This window comes from Caretta caretta, chromosome 10 (assembly GCF_965140235.1).
Source record: "Caretta caretta isolate rCarCar2 chromosome 10, rCarCar1.hap1, whole genome shotgun sequence".
Taxonomy (NCBI): domain Eukaryota; kingdom Metazoa; phylum Chordata; order Testudines; family Cheloniidae; genus Caretta; species Caretta caretta.
The window spans coordinates 35196561-35212241 of NC_134215.1; the positions used below are offsets into that span (position 1 = coordinate 35196561).

General features: G+C 43.2%; 1 protein-coding gene across 3 annotated transcripts in view; it reads left to right on the forward strand.

Annotated features, from left to right (window-relative positions):
- XPO6 (exportin 6) overlaps window positions 1–15681 on the forward strand; it is a 114681-nt gene that overhangs the window by 49258 nt on the left and 49742 nt on the right. For all 3 annotated transcript variants that reach the window (XM_048866290.2, XM_048866287.2, XM_048866286.2), the window contains exons 7-9: window positions 5312–5768; window positions 9572–9698; window positions 10618–10727. In XM_048866290.2, coding sequence (XP_048722247.1) covers window positions 5312–5768; window positions 9572–9698; window positions 10618–10727 — 694 coding nt within the window. The remainder of the gene's footprint in view (window positions 1–5311; window positions 5769–9571; window positions 9699–10617; window positions 10728–15681) is intronic.

Sequence of the window (15681 nt, forward strand, 5' to 3'; positions counted from 1 at the left end):
TAGTCAGACAAATGTTTGACTGGAAAGATATGCCTTGTGCTGTGCTCTGAAAGTCACCAGATTTAGGTGGACAAGGAAGCCTGCAAAAATAGGGGGACCAACCAATCATGACAGGCCAAATTTGACTGGTGTTGCAAGCCTGTGTGCTAGATAGGAATGCCACTCACTCAAATTCAGCCCAGCCGCTCCTTTGCCGTACCAGTAGGGAAGGGGCTCTACCATTACACCAGCCAACTCCAGTCAGCGCTGTTCCCACCTGTCGCGTCCTTGCCACATTCAGATTCTCAAAAGTGGGGTGTGTGGCGCCGTCTTAAAAAGTATGGGGGCTTGGGGGCAAGGCCCTTCTGCTGGCTTCCCCTGTCTCCGGCACGTATGGGTCCAGTAGAGGAAGCAATCTTTAGGGCTGGGGACTCTCCACTGAAAATGTGCTACTTCCATTCAAGACTGCTTATGTGGCATCTAAGCTGTCAGCGCCTTTCCTGTTGCGGTGGTGCAAAGGAGGAAAGGCTGTTGAAAAATAGCCAGTTCCTAAACTGTGTCTGACATCAGTGTTGGCTTTCATCTATGAATTGCAGCTGTAAGTGCATGGGAAGCCAGGAAAGACTGCAGTCTTAGCTGATTCATAGATTCCAAGGCCAGAAGGGACCACTGTGATCCAGTCTGACCTTTAACTTCTAATATACAGCTGTGGCTTTCAACATATTGGCTATCAATAACATATTCAAAAGATAATTTAAACACATACTCTCTACCCACTTCCCCCTCTGACTACATACACAGCCGCTTGCACAGCACCATTAGGACAAGTAACTGCCTTTAGAGCTTAGCTATGCATCTGCTTTACAGCTGATTCATATACTTGTCTCTCTTCACTAGCTTTGAAAATGGAGCGTGCACATTGCTTAAATGACTAAGATGATGTGCATGTTATAGATAGTTACGCTTTTGCAATTTGGAGGAAAGGGAACTTGTAGATCCAGGAGATTGAACAGGAGTAAATCCCACCCCATTGTTCTGAGGACCATCAGTTTCCTTGCTGTCTCATGTATCAAATGATCCGAGTTCAAGTAGGCTTCTTTCTGCAACAACTAAAGAGTCGTAGCCCTTTCTTCCTCCCTTGTTCTGAGAAACAAGAACAAATATTGTGATGCAATTTCCCATCTAGTTGTATAAAGTAGAGTTTAATTGAAACAGCTGTTAAATTAAAAACCTGTCCGAAGTTGTGTCTACCCTCCACAGAAAAATTTCACAAACTTGTGCTAGTTAAGGATTTTTCAATCTAAAATGTCAAGTCTCATAGAGAAAAGAGGAAATTCTTCTACCAAAACAGTGACTTATTTCTTCACACTAGTGTTGACAGGCAGTTACAGTAAAAGCTTCTAGATCACATAATGCATCCTGTGAATTAATACAATTCTTCCGCTGTAGTAAAACTGAAGATGTGTGTTGGAACAGATTCCACTTTTCTTCTCACTTGCCATTAAGAACAGCTACCCTGATGAACTGGTACAGATCACTTCTCTTTGCTCAAACTGCTCTAGTCTGTTTACTTAGGCTGAGTAACTCCAAAGGTTATCAAACCAATTGAAAGAACTAAAACTTACAGTGCAGCAGCTTTGGGGACTGCACATGTTAGGATATTAGTGGATGTATCTGAAACTCCTCTAGAAGAACAGTGGTACCTAGTTGTCAAGGGAAAAATTCTTTAACCTTGTTGCAGGCGAAGTATTTGAAGAATCTGAGTATTAACCAAATAAAACAGTACAAAATAGCGTATTGCAAGAATGAACTGCATTGTTTGGTCTAGATTGGTTCCCTGTATGTAAGCTTGACACTGATATGGGCATGTCTTCCTTACACTGCTGTTCAACTAGTATATTTTTGTAGTGCAGTATTGATTTACCAAGATTGTCTTTGGAAAAACACTTGATTAATGCTAGTTTGGCGTTGCTAGTAGCAAATGACTCAAAAGATTGGAGTGATAAATAACGTGGACAGGGCATTCATACAGAGTAGCATGGATTGCTTGGTAAATCAAGCCCAGTCAAAATGTGTTTTAGTACAGCCAAAGCAAGGCCATGCAGATAAGAACAAAGAAGGCAGACCATGCCTATAGAATGGGGGACTGTATCCTGGATAGCCGTGGTTCTGAAAAGACCTCCATGGGAGTCGTAGGATTGAGCAATTCACCATGAGCTCCTGTGCAGTACTGTGGCAAGAAAGGGCTAAGATGATCCTTGGATGTTTAAACAGGGGAGTAGGAAGGTTTCTTTACCTGTGTGTGTGATGTTGGTGAGACTGATACTGGAATAGTGTGTCCAGTTCTGGTGTCCATATTTTATAAAGAAGGTTGAAAATTAGAGAGGATGCAGAAAAGAACCAGAAAAATGATTTGATGGCTGGAGAAAATGCCTCAGTGAGAGACGTAAGGAGTCCAATGTTTCTCTTATCAATCAAAAGAAGATTGAGAAGTGATGTGATTAGTGTACAAGTACCTCCATTGGGAGAAAATACCAGGTACTAAAGGGTTAGCGCAGAAAAGTGTAACCAGAACCAGTGGCTGGAAGTTAAATCCAGATAAAGTCAAACTAGACTCAGATTCCCAGGCCAGAAGGGACCATTGTCATTATCTAGTCTGACCTACTGTATAATGCAGGCCAGAGAACGTCCCAGAATAATTCCTACAGCAGACCTTTTGGAAAAACATCTAATCTTGAATTAGAAATACAGCACAAGTTTTAACTCTACAGGGTATTAACCATTAGAACAAACTACCAAGGGGGAGTGGTGGATTCTGTCTCTTGTCTATAAATAAGGCTGGATGCCTTTCTGGAAGATATGCTTTAGTCAGATGCAAGTTATTGGGCTCAATACAGGGACAACTGGGTGAAGTTCTGTGGCCTGTGCTTCATAGGAGGTCAAGATTGGATAATTTACTGGTCCCTTTTGGCCTGAATCTTTGGATCTCTAAAACTATGAGATCAAGTACTTAAGCTTGTCAGGTCACATGTGATTCCAGTTCATATAATAAAGCATCTGTGTTTTACTAATGAGACATACAGAGCCTTTAACTTTGATTTTCTATTAGCATAGATGGCCCTTGGCACTTTCCTCTTTTTTTATAAGTTTGAGTGTAATTAACTATATACTTTGGTATGAAACTTTCAAACAGGCATGATAAGGGCTGGGATCCTGTATTTAAGCTCTATAAATATGTAACAGCTGTATTTACAGCCAGAACTCTTTTTTAGAACTTAAGTCTGCAGTGTTTCCACGTTTTTCTAGGAAAAGCAGAGAGAGAGAGTTAAGAGCCCTTAAATCTGTTTAAGTGGCATTTATGCACTGTAGTAGCTTCACATTTTCCATACTTAGGGTGTGTCTACACAGCTGCTGGTAAAGCGCTGCCGCAGCAGCGCTTTAACGTGGCTGTGTAGTCGCAGCTCCAGTGCTGGGGGAGAGCTCTCCCAGCACTGTAATAAAACCACTTCTGCGAGGGGAATAGCTATCAGCGCTGGGAGCGCGGCACCATCTACACTGCCACTTTACACCACTGAAACTTGCATTGCTCAGGGATGTGTTTTTTCACCCCCCGGAGGGAAGAAAGCTTCAGCGTTATAAGTGGCAGTGTGGACAAGGCCTAACACTCAAGCTAGGAAACTTCTGCAACCTTAGGCCCTCTGGTGGGAAATACTGGGGTCTTTGAATCAGCAGCATGTTGTTGAATGGTTTAAGTTCTCAGCCGGCCTCTCTTAAAGTGTTGCTTTACTTGAAAGTGACTACGTGAAAACGGTACTACTATAGTCAGATCTGTTTCCTGGATATATTCAGCCATATGTAATGAACAAAGTGAATAACTAAAAAAAACTAAAATGAACTGCCTCAGTTCTACTAACCATGCAGAATTTAACATAGCTAGGGGAGAGTGACTTTGAACCTCTTTCTCCTTGTGCATCAACATAATTGTTCCATAGAATCATAACTTGTTTATTAGTTCTCAGTTGTAGCTGACAGACTCCCTTAAAAGCTATGAGGTTGCATAGTTGTGACTGAGAGCATAATTTCATGACAGTGGGTCTGCTTATGTCCCAGAGGACCGAATCTAATTTGCGCAATGTCTTGCTGGTGGTGTTGCACAAGAAGGTAAAACCCTAGTTTGATTTAGATTCTTTGGTGCATTTGCGGGAGGGGAGAAGGAGGCAGGGGAGCTGAACCAGGTCACGCTTCATTTGCAATGTTAACGTAGATGTAAATAGTGTGAGGCTGTGAGAATCTGGAAGTTAAGATCTAAAGGACAGAAGCATCCAGTTACTCAGCCCAACAGCATGCGTCATTCACAGTGCTGAGAAGCACTTGTCAGAATAAACTGGAAAATGTGTGTAAGCAAGTGTAAAGGGCAGTTCTGAAGCTAGTGGTGATAGCAGCCACCTTGCTAAAAAATGGTGTCACTTGTGTTAGGGTAGAAGATCAATCACAGGTTGTAAATCCCATCAAAACTTCATTAAGCACTTTAAAAGTAATCTACTGAAACAAGATGGAAACTGGATTGTAGTCTCTCATGCTACCAATGTCTCCGATTACTTCATTTTTAATAAGAGGCTAAAAAAGGTAAAATGTGAATAAAAATTTGCACTGTGATATGTCAAGTGCTTATGAAGTTCTACATATTTTGAGATACTTGTTAAATATGATCTAGTCCACATTAGAAATGAATACCTTGTAAATATTATTTTTTGTAAGTAAGCATTGTATTAGACAGAATCCACAAACTTTATTTTACATGCATGGAAAACATAACTTTGCCAATGATTTCATTATGCAAGTAAATTTTATAGCTGGCTCCTAAACCCTAAAATAGGTTTATAATGAAAATGCTACCAGAGCCTTAATTAAAGCAGTGCTTGTGTGTGCCACACCAGTAAAGCTGGCAATGTAACATGCTGCAGTACAGAGCTGAATTCTAGCTTTCATTCAGTTATTTTATATACCTCCTCTCAACTGCAGTGCTGCCTGCTGCGGAGTGTCTTAGCCAGACTGAAAGGTTTGGTCAGTCTGAAACTTTAGAACACAAAGGAGGTAGCTGAGGTGAGACGGGATTGCCTGGTATGCTTTGTAGAATCCTATCGCTATTAATGGCATGTTGCATTGAATGCTTGTCTTTAGATATTTAACTTGTTAGATGCATAAAGAGCAGCAGTTAAATGCAAAAAAAAAATTGCTTTTGATTTATGGTCAGGATTTAACTCTGCACATCCAGTTCCCCTCTGTTTGGTATGCATACTGTATTTAGGAGTGCATATGCTTTATTTCCTAGGTGGTGACCTGTTAAGTAGCCTGTTGCAGAGTCCCAGTGCGGCCAAATTATTGAATCAGCCAATCCCTATTCTTGATACAGAGAGTGAATATATTTGTTCACTAGCATTGGAGTGCCTGGCCCACCTCTTCAGCTGGATCCCTCTGTCTGCCAGCATCACTCCTTCACTCCTCACCACCATATTCCACTTTGCCCGCTTTGGCTGCGACACCCGAGCCAGGAAGATGTCTTCTGTCAATGGCAGCAGCCAGAACTCTGTCTTGGGTCAAGAGCGTGGTAGGCTTGGGATCCTGGCTATGTCTTGCATCAATGAACTTATGTCAAAGAATTGCGTGCCTATGGAGTTTGAGGAGTATTTGCTGCGGATGTTCCAGCAGACATTCTACCTCCTGCAGAAGATTACCAAGGAGAACAATGCCCACACGGTGAAGAGCCGGCTAGAGGAACTGGATGAAAGGTAAAACAAATCAACCAGCTAAGTAACTGTGGTAGGATCTTTTGCTTACTAAAAGACTGTCTATACTGACTTGCTGTCATGCATGGTGTGTTTTAATCACCTTTTTTACAGAGCTCTGTGCTGCTGAAGGAGAGCAGGAAGGTAGGTGTGTTCAGGTAAGTTGGTGGCAGGAGGGTTGACTTTGCAAAGTGACTGGTAGTGTAGGTTTGTATTCTTTCCTATCCTCTTCCTCCCCACTCCCCGATTCGTTACTGTTTGACTGCAGGTGTGAGGTGGCACAAGAGCTGAACCTGCCCTTCATTCAGTTGTAGCAGAGCAACAGAAGAGGCACAGTGAGGTAAAGGAATTGAAGTATTCCCTTTTCAGTTGATATCTGCCATCTGTCTGTTTTAAAGTCATGTTTAAAAGGAGTGGGCGGCATGCTCCAGGTCACTCCATGGCTTTGAAGAGAATGAAACCTGGCCAGTTTCATACCTTATATTGGGACTTGAGAAGCATATCTGTTTTTAAAAAAAAAAAAAAATAGCTTTACAGGATTTTGGAAACTTGAGGTTGCTTGGGGTGTTAATACGCTAATTAACCAGTCTTATGAAAGTAGTTCCAAAATTGAAGGTGCCTTCATGCATTTGTTAATTATAACTTATATCCGTGTAAAGGCTGGATAAGCGGAAGCATCTGGGAGGCTTCTAATTCCTTTTTTCACTTCCAGAGGGATATGAAGAAACTTGTTGCCTAATTCAGTTATGAATATTTGACATCTTTCATGAAGAGATACTTCCACTTGTTTTGACAAGAGGGAAAGTCATGTTGTGTGGTTGAACTTTCCATGGTTTGAAATAGTCATTTGTGTGGCATAGCAGACAACTATGGATGTTAGCTTCTGTTACAGCACTGCTGTAGGTTTTAATTATGGGAGCTGGGCTGTCTCCTGATGCTAATGTTGGCAGGATACCTTTTCTGATGTTGTAATTACGCAAATGTATCCAGATTCACAATTGTAGCCTGTTGCTGTGGATGCATGGTGATAGAAGTAGATGAGCATGGCACTGCACTACCAAACTTCTACTAAACCTTTGATCTTCTTCCCAGACATGACACCCAAGTTTCAATCAAAAGGTTAATGGGTGTGCACAACAGAGGCACTTTGTAACTTCAACACAGGTGTAAGTCTTGGTTTAGCAAAAACAGGTCAATATATAATACAGATGCAGTGCATCTCTCTCTCTCTCTCTCTCTTTCTCTCTCTCTCAAATTGCCTTAGATCTTTTTCAGCTGGCTTCTTTAGATATATTTTTAACTCTTTTGGAATTTAAATCTAGAGTAACAGTGAATTCTAATTATCCATTTTCTTGACTATCCCGTTAGCTTCGACATTACTTGGCTTCCTAAAATCAGGTGTTGGGTAGGGAATTGAAATCTCTAATTACATGTTCATTTGGGCATATGGATAGAGAACAGATGTTTTCAGGAAAGTTAAGCCAAGTTAGTAATACTGCAGTGGGAAAGAGTTCTTTCCCTAGCAGTGTAACAGACTTCAGTGCACAGGGATTTTTCTCCACAGGATATGGAAGTTCTTCTAGAGCCCCGTTTAATTTTTACATGTTGAACACAAAATGAGTGCTTTTGATGGTGGTCATGTTCAAAGATCTTGAGGTCCATAAGTGAATCTCCCTTTTTGTTAGTGCTTAATATGATTTGAATCAGGGATGTAACCTAGATATTTTGGCTTAACTTTATAGACTTCTCTAGCTTTTTCATGAGTAAAACATTCTCTGGACAGGTTATCCTACAATCTCTCCCTCCTGTGGATTAAAGATGCTGCAGGCTGTCAAATGGTTTTCCTTTCTTTGTTTTAAGGTTAGCTTGATTTGCAAGACTTGAAGACTTGGAATTGACTCAAGTCAAGTTGTCTTCTCACTTGCCATTTTTAACTTGGCATGCTGCTAAACAAAGCTGACATTGTTGCAAAATAGTGTGAAACTACATAGCAATACCGTATCTTCCACCTTTAAAACCTTGATTTCCTTAAAAGTTCACTCTTATCTGGAACAGGAGTGACATGGGGTGATGGTTGGTTACTAGTTACTTTATTTATCATGGAGTTAGCGCAGTTTTGAGCCTTCTTGAACTTGTAAACCAGTACAGAAAATGTTAACTTTAACCACATTTTGCAATATCCTATTTGTGTGGCATTTAATTTCAAGTTTCCAGTACCTTTAATGAAATCCAAAGTGTAGTAACTAAGTATAAATGGTAATTCTAAGCTGACGACTGGCTTAGTGGATCCTAGAGGCCTACATCCATATAAAACTTTCAGTAGATCTTGGCTTAAAGAAAGCACTGAGCTCAGGATAACTGTTTCCCACTAGGTCGCTTTGGTTTTGAAGTATTTGGCCAATGACCAGTACATGCTTAGTGGGAGTCCCTCTTGCCAAGGAGACTGGTGCCAAATGAACTATAAATATAGTCTTACTACCTCATGCATTCCAGCAATTGTGTGGGTGCACAGTTTCATAGTGACCGGTCAGGGAATAATGCAACTTGCTGTTCCTGTTCAGTAATGACTCTCTAGTTTGGAACTAGCTTTGTTCAACTAAAAGGAACAATTTTTTCTCAGTGAGGTATGCCAAACAGATACAGTGTTTCCCATCAGCGCAGCTGTAATAAGGGGCTGTCGTTCCTGAATGTCTTAAAATTTTGCCACTAAAATTATTTTGGTGTCTTCAGCTGTGTGATGTTTCTTTTTTTAAAAATTTCTTGAAATACTTTTTGATATTTAAGAACTCTAAACTGTCACATGGGTGGGAGAGATCAACTTTTAAGCAGTGCAGTTATGTAACTACCTCAATGGGGTTCTTGGTATTAGAATGTTCCACAAAGCATCCTGTGCAGTGATGGCATACAGATAGTTGTTTTCTTGCAGTCAATACGTAATTAAAATGATATCCTAAACTCTGGTAAAGCTCCATATTGCACAGTGCATGTTCACTCCACAGTAACAGCCCACACTGCAGTGGCCTTTATAATTGTTTTTTTAGCAATGCTTTCTTGAAGCTTTAACTACTTACACTGCCATGGAAGTGTCTAAAGTTTCCATTGGGTTTCCTAAGGGTTTCCTAAGGGTTCCATTGTGGGCCCTTCACTTCATATACTGTAGCATCAGAAAGACAGTGTTAATCGTGGAACTGACTAATCCTAGATCTGGGGAAAATACTGACAAGGAGTGTTTAAATCTTCCTAAAAGAGATGCTCTAGTTCAATCACAAGCTCTTGGACTGGATGCAGGAATTACTAGGTTATATTCGCCCAGTCCCTGGTGTACTTTCTATTGATCTCTGTGACATGGGTGTTGCGTTGGTGTGTTTTTAATACCAGAAAATCAATTCCCAATGTCTGCGTGTATCCCATTCAACAGTATCTCCTGAGTGTTACATTCTGTTGACTAATCCCATCCATATCCATTCAGCTACGATGGGTCTTGCTGCTAGATATATGTAGCACTAAGGGGATTGCTTATCTGAAGGCCTTATTTAATTCATATTGTTTTATCTGAACACTAAAGTTGCTTTTGACTAGACTGTCTTTTCTGCTGTGTTTCAGGTGTTAATGGAATGAAGGGTTGCCCATCCTGTAGGTAATTGTTGCAGGGCTTTATATTTTAATTGTACTACTGGCTATTAAATGTAGTTGGTTTTTTTTAATGAAAAGGTTTTGAGTGAATTTTTCACTATTTCAATGAAATTATTTTCCCCCCATGGCTTCCTTCATGTTTCATCAGTTGTTTTCTCTCCTTTTTCCTTTAGCTACATTGAGAAGTTTACAGATTTTCTGCGTCTCTTTGTGAGCGTCCACCTAAGGAGGATCGAATCATACTCTCAGTTCCCAGTGGTTGAATTTTTGGCTCTCTTGTTCAAATACACCTTTCATCAGGTACAGCACTGACACTGCTTTTATCTTATTCCATCCTTCTTTGTATGTCCTAACCATGCAGGATACGAGTAAAGGATAGCTTATTTCCCAATAGGTCTGATAGCTTAAAGGCAGCCCACTAAAACTTCAGTTTCATGCCTTTTTAGCAATTGAACATGTTATCATGCAGATTTCTACTGGCTTAACACTTTGGGACTTCTTGGAAGCCTTCATTTACTTTCTAATAGCATAACATGCAGGAAATCTTGCTCCTGGCCCCAAATAGTTGAAAAACGGTCAGATCTAGTTATCTTACAAGAATGACTTGGCTGGCTTTTATCTTTGCTGCTGGTTTAATTGGGTTTGAGGAAACTTTTTTGAAAAGTCTCTGTATAACCCCCATACATCTTTGCTGGGGGCTGGCTTTTTTGTCACTTCTGAAACTGTTGCTTTTACAGCTTCTCTGAGGCTTCATGTGGGATGATTTTTATCTCTTTTTTTTTTTTCCCCGACATACCATGACCTAGAGTGAGCGTCACCTTAAACCTGCTACAAGATTAACTGCTTTCACACCATTCAATTAAAGTTACAACCTTATTTGCACTTATAATTATTCATATGTTTTGACTGGGGCAGGAACTGTGACAGGAAAGATACTTGCATAGTTCAAAGCTACAGGGGGAGTTGGTCAGAAGTGGGACGAGAGCCTGGGAGGTCTTGGCTCCCAGTCCTAAGCTCAGACCTCACTCCCCTTTTTACAGTTCAGACAAGCAGGGTTTTTCCAAGTGACACGGAAAATTCCTCACTAAAGCAAATCTGCATCACTTAATGGAAGTGTCCTTCTATTCTTGAAAGTACACACTAACTCAAATTCTGGCTACACATGGCCTATATTTTACTGCAGTTCACGATGTTTAACATGGGGTTTTGTGTATTTCAGCCTACCCATGAAGGTTACTTTTCTTGCTTAGACATTTGGACGCTCTTTTTGGACTATCTTACTAGTAAAATTAAAAGTCGTCTAGCGGACAAAGAAGCAGTACTCAACAGGTAAGCAATGCCAGCAGCTGTTAACACAAAAGAGCTTCAGAGATACTGCATAAAAATAGCTTTGTCTGTGTGGAGCTCACGCTTGCCTGCTGTTTTATGCCTTATCATCACAGTAAGCGTGAGTCTGTCTTGCATTTCCTAATTATTTTATCTACAGAGACGATCGTAACAAAATGTAGTTGGGGGTGAGAGGTTCTACATGTTTGTGCAGTTCAAGACCTGACACTAAAGTAAAGAGGCAAGAACTGATACTTTGGAGAATAAAACTGTACCCTAGCCTGGCAACATTGCATTATAGAATACTGGGTTGTCTGAATTGTATGTGTTGATACGTGGATGACATCTTGCTGTGTTGGTTAGGTATTTAACAATGACATGTTAGACATAATTCCTGGCTTTTGTTGGGACTTCAATATTCATCAGTTTGACTACTAAGAATGCAATATGAATTCTGAAGTTTAGAAATATTGCACACCGGTATCATTTTGCAGTATCGCACTTGAGGAGAAACATTAATTTTTGCACAAAAATAATAAAGCTGTTTAATCAAGCTGCATTTTGTATATAAACTGTATTTTTGCTTTATATAACATGACTATAGGGAAGAAAGATGGTCCGCTGGTTAGGGTACTGACTAGGACTTGGAGAGCTTTGGGGCCAAGTCCCTGATGTACCACAGACTCCCTATGTGACCCTGAGCAAGTCACTTTGTCCCTCTGTGCCTTAGTTTCCGCATCAGTAAAATGGGGATAATAGCACTTCCTGCCTCATGGGGTGTTGAGGGTAAATATTCTGAAGATTGAGGTGTTTGGATATTACGGCAGTGAAGACCATTAAAAGATAGATTAAAAACAACTCACACTGGATGCAGCACATGACTGAACATAAGAACGGCCATATTGGGTCAGACCAATGGTCCATCTAGCCCAGTATCCTGTCTTCCGATAGTGGCTAATGCTGGGTGCTTCAGAGGGAAGGAACAGAACAGGTGATCGTCAAGTGATCCATCCCTTGTCGCCCATTCCCAGCTTCTGGCAAACAAAGGCTTCAGCGCATGGTTTTGCATCCTTGCTGATCTTGTGTTATGAGAAGGAGTAAATAATGCTTCCTTATTTAATTTCTCCACACCAGTCATGATTTTATAGACCGCTATCATATTTCCCCCATCATTTGTCTCTCTTGCAAGATGAAAAGTCCCAGTTTTATTAATCTCTCATCATAGGAAACCTGTTCCATACCCCTAATCATTTTTGTTGCCCTTTTCTGTACCTTTTCCAACTCCAATATACCTTTTTTTGAGACGGGGTAACCAGATCTGCACACCGTATTCAAGATGTGGGCGTGCCATGGATTTATATAGAGGCAATGTGATATTTTCGGTCTATTACCTATCTCTTTCCTAATGATTCCCAACATTCTGTTCACTTCTTTGACGGCTGCTGCACATGGAGTGGATGTTTTCAGAAAATTATCCACAATGACTCCAAGATCTTTCATGAGTGGTAACAGCTAATTTAGACCCAGTGTATAGTTGGGATTATGTTTTCTGGTGTGCATTACTTTGCATTTATCAACATTGAATTTCATCTGCCGTTTTGTTGCCCAGTCACTTACAGCTTTAAGTGCCATGCTCTTCAAAGGTGATCCTAACTCAAAGCCTTTATGTGGTCAAAATGTTCAGGCAATGGGACTCCGAACATCTGACCCTGTGGGGCACTGTTTCTCAATTGTATTTTCATTCAAGGGAAAGTTGGGTGGAAGTACAGAAAACACTGAATTTCCATTGTCTAAAATGCTTCGTGGTGAGAATGTTACCACCACTGTATTTTGTTGCTGCTGAAGTATGAGGCAGTGAACATCATTCACTATCAAACAATTGACAGATGTTTGGTGTCCAAATTATTTCTTTTAGTGGGATTCTTGACTTAATATATTTAAGTGAGCCTATAATATAACACAATGCATCAGGTAAGATAAAGTTAGCAGTTTGTTGTCTTTGTCTGCTTATGCTTAAAGCAGAGAGTTCAGCCCCTGTTTCATAGATCCCTTTGCTCTCGCTATCTTGGCAGCTCTGAGCAAATATCTCCGCTAGTGTCTTAAAACTGCTTAGCATGGGGACGAGGGAGACCTGTATTCAAAGTAGGCAGATTTAAAACTCTCCACTACATGTTATGGTCTGTGCTAACTACAAGAAGAACCTTCCTTTCTTCAAGTGATCATGTCCATTCCAATTAGGTGTGCACGCGCCGCGTGCATGGATGATGGAAACTTTGTTCCTTAGCAGCTCCCTTCGGGATGGCAGGGGAGCCCCTTAGAGTGGCGCCCTCATGACAGTGTATATATTACCCTGCCGGCCCGACCCCCCTTCAGTTCCTTCTTACTGTCCGTGGCGGTGCTGGAATATTTCTCTCTCTCGCTTGCGGGTTATCCCTTAGCTTTTCGTAGATAGTTATCAGTTAGCTAGAAATCCATTGTTTCAGGTGTCTGGAAGCTAGTTCCAGCACCAACCTTGGGCTGCAGGGCATGCCGCAAGCCCAGGGTTTCAAAGCTTGCGCCACATGCCGCAAGTCTATGCCCAACAGCGACCCCCACAACTCCTGTCTCCGGTGTCTCGGAGAGTCTCATCAGGCAGAGCACTGCAAGATCTGCAAGGCCTTTAAGCCGCACACCAAGAAAGGAGGAGACTTTCGCCTTAAGCAGTTGCTCATGGAGTCCGTGTTACAACCACCAGCCTCTGACGCACTGGCTTCCTCGGTACGAGGTGCCCCGGTGTCCGTGTGTGAACTGGCACCGCAAATCATCGGCACCGAGACAGGATGACCAACTTCAGCATTGATCCACTTCTCTGGCACTGACTAAGCGGCACAAGCAAGGGGAAAGAGGGCGCTCTCCCCGTAGAGCTACTAAGCCTCTCAAAGATACTTCCGGCATGCAAAGACACATTGCGGACCCGAGCCAAGAACTGGCACCGTCGACTCTGGTGCCACAAGCCCCATTGAGTCTGGTACCCTGTGGATTCCGTGCCGACATCGGGCTGGAGGAGATCCTCGAACACCCCTCCCCACCTGACACTTTTGAGGTAGCAAAAGACCTCACTGAGTTGTTGGCGCCAAGCCCCCTCCCATGCAGGGAGAAGCCTTCGGCACCACCTAGAAGCGTGCCGTCCAGAGGGAAGCTGGCAGTGGTGCGCCACTTGAGGTTACCTTCTCGGCGCTGCTCATGGCACCGCTCCCGGTTGAGTTTGGCGTCTTATTATTCCCTGGCACCTACAACCAAGCATAAGGTTACGGCATCGGAGCGAACCAGCCAGTGGCGACTGCACGCCGGTCCCCGACACCATTGGTCACCCTGCACCGGAGTACAGCACCGATGGCACAGAGTGTGAGACACCGATCCCGAGATTCCCGGTACCGTTTGCGGTCCCGGTCAGCCAGGCACTGCTCCCCGGCACCCTGCGACCACTCAACATTCAGCACTGCCGTGGTCCTCTCAGTCAGCATCCTCTGGATCCGAGGCCAATTCCGGTCTCTCTAGCTATAGTAGACATAGAGCAATAGCTAGCAGAGAATCCCAACCAGCCTGGCAGCCACAATGGCCCCCTCCAGGTCAGTGGCCCTTCTGGACCCCATGGGCCTACCACCAGCAACAGTGCATCTCCTCCAGAGCCTCTAGGTCTGGACAATCTGTGACGCCATTCCAGGTCACCACACAGGCACCAATCAAGGATAAGGGAGGCCACTTTCTCTGGGCCACCCCTGGACCCACAAGAGCAGCCAGTGCCCCCAGGCCCAATACCCGAGGCAGCGCCAAGCTCTGCAACACCTGGAGAGGTGTCAGCCCTCCAGGGCCCTGAAGTGACCCAGGTCTATGGGGACATGCAGAAAGGTCTAGATGAGGACAACCAACAGCACCTCACGTCAGTCTCAGGACCGTCACCAGTAGACCACAGGGTTCACCAGGAGCTGCTCAGCAACATCGCCCTCAATATGGGCCTTCAGGCGGAAGAAACAGTCGAGCAGGAGGATCCAATGGTGGACATCCTGGCTCCCTATGGTCCCTCCAGTGTCGCGCTCCCTCTCATAAAGACTATACAGTCGAATTGCCACACTGTATGGCAGACCCTGGCCTTCATCACGCTGACAGCCAGGGGGGGTAGAAAGGAAATACTTTGCCCCTTCCAAGGGCTACGAGTTCCTGTTCTGCCATCCGACTCCCTGTTCCCGAGTCATTTCAGCAGTCAACGAAAGGGAACGACATGGCCAACAAGCCTCTGCCTCAAAGGCCAAGGAAGCTAAGCGTTTGGACCTCTTTGGTAGAAAGGTCTGCTCCTCCGGGGGCCTCTAGCTACGTATAGCCAACCAGCAGGCTATCCTCAATAGACACAACTTCAACTCTTGGAGGGCAAAAAGAAAAGGAGTACTGGGGCACCTTAGAGACTAACCAATTTATTTGAGCATAAGCTTTCGTGAGCTACAGCTCACTTCATCGGATGAGCTCACGAAAGCTTATGCTCAAATAAATTGGTTAGTCTCTAAGGTGCCACTAGTACTCCTTTTCTTTTTGCGAATACAGACTAATACGGCTGCTACTCTGAAACCTGTCTTGGAGGGCAGTGTCCAAGTTTAAGGATCGCCTGCCCCAGGACTCTCACTCTGAGTTTGCATCTTTAATGGAGGAAGGGAAGGCTATGGCTAAGACTTCCTTACAAGCCTCCCTCGATTCAGCGGACTCTACAGCCAGAACCATTGCCTCGGGGATAGTCATGCGATGCACAGCGTGGCTCCAGGCATTGGGCCTCCCTCCAGAGGTCCAAAATACCCTCCAAGACCTTCTTTTTGAGGGTTCGGGCCTTTTTTCGGAGCAGACTGACTCCAGGCTGCATGGCCTTAAGGATTCTAGGGCCACCCTGAAGTCACTAGGAATGCATGTGCCGGCAACCCAGAGAAAAGCCCTT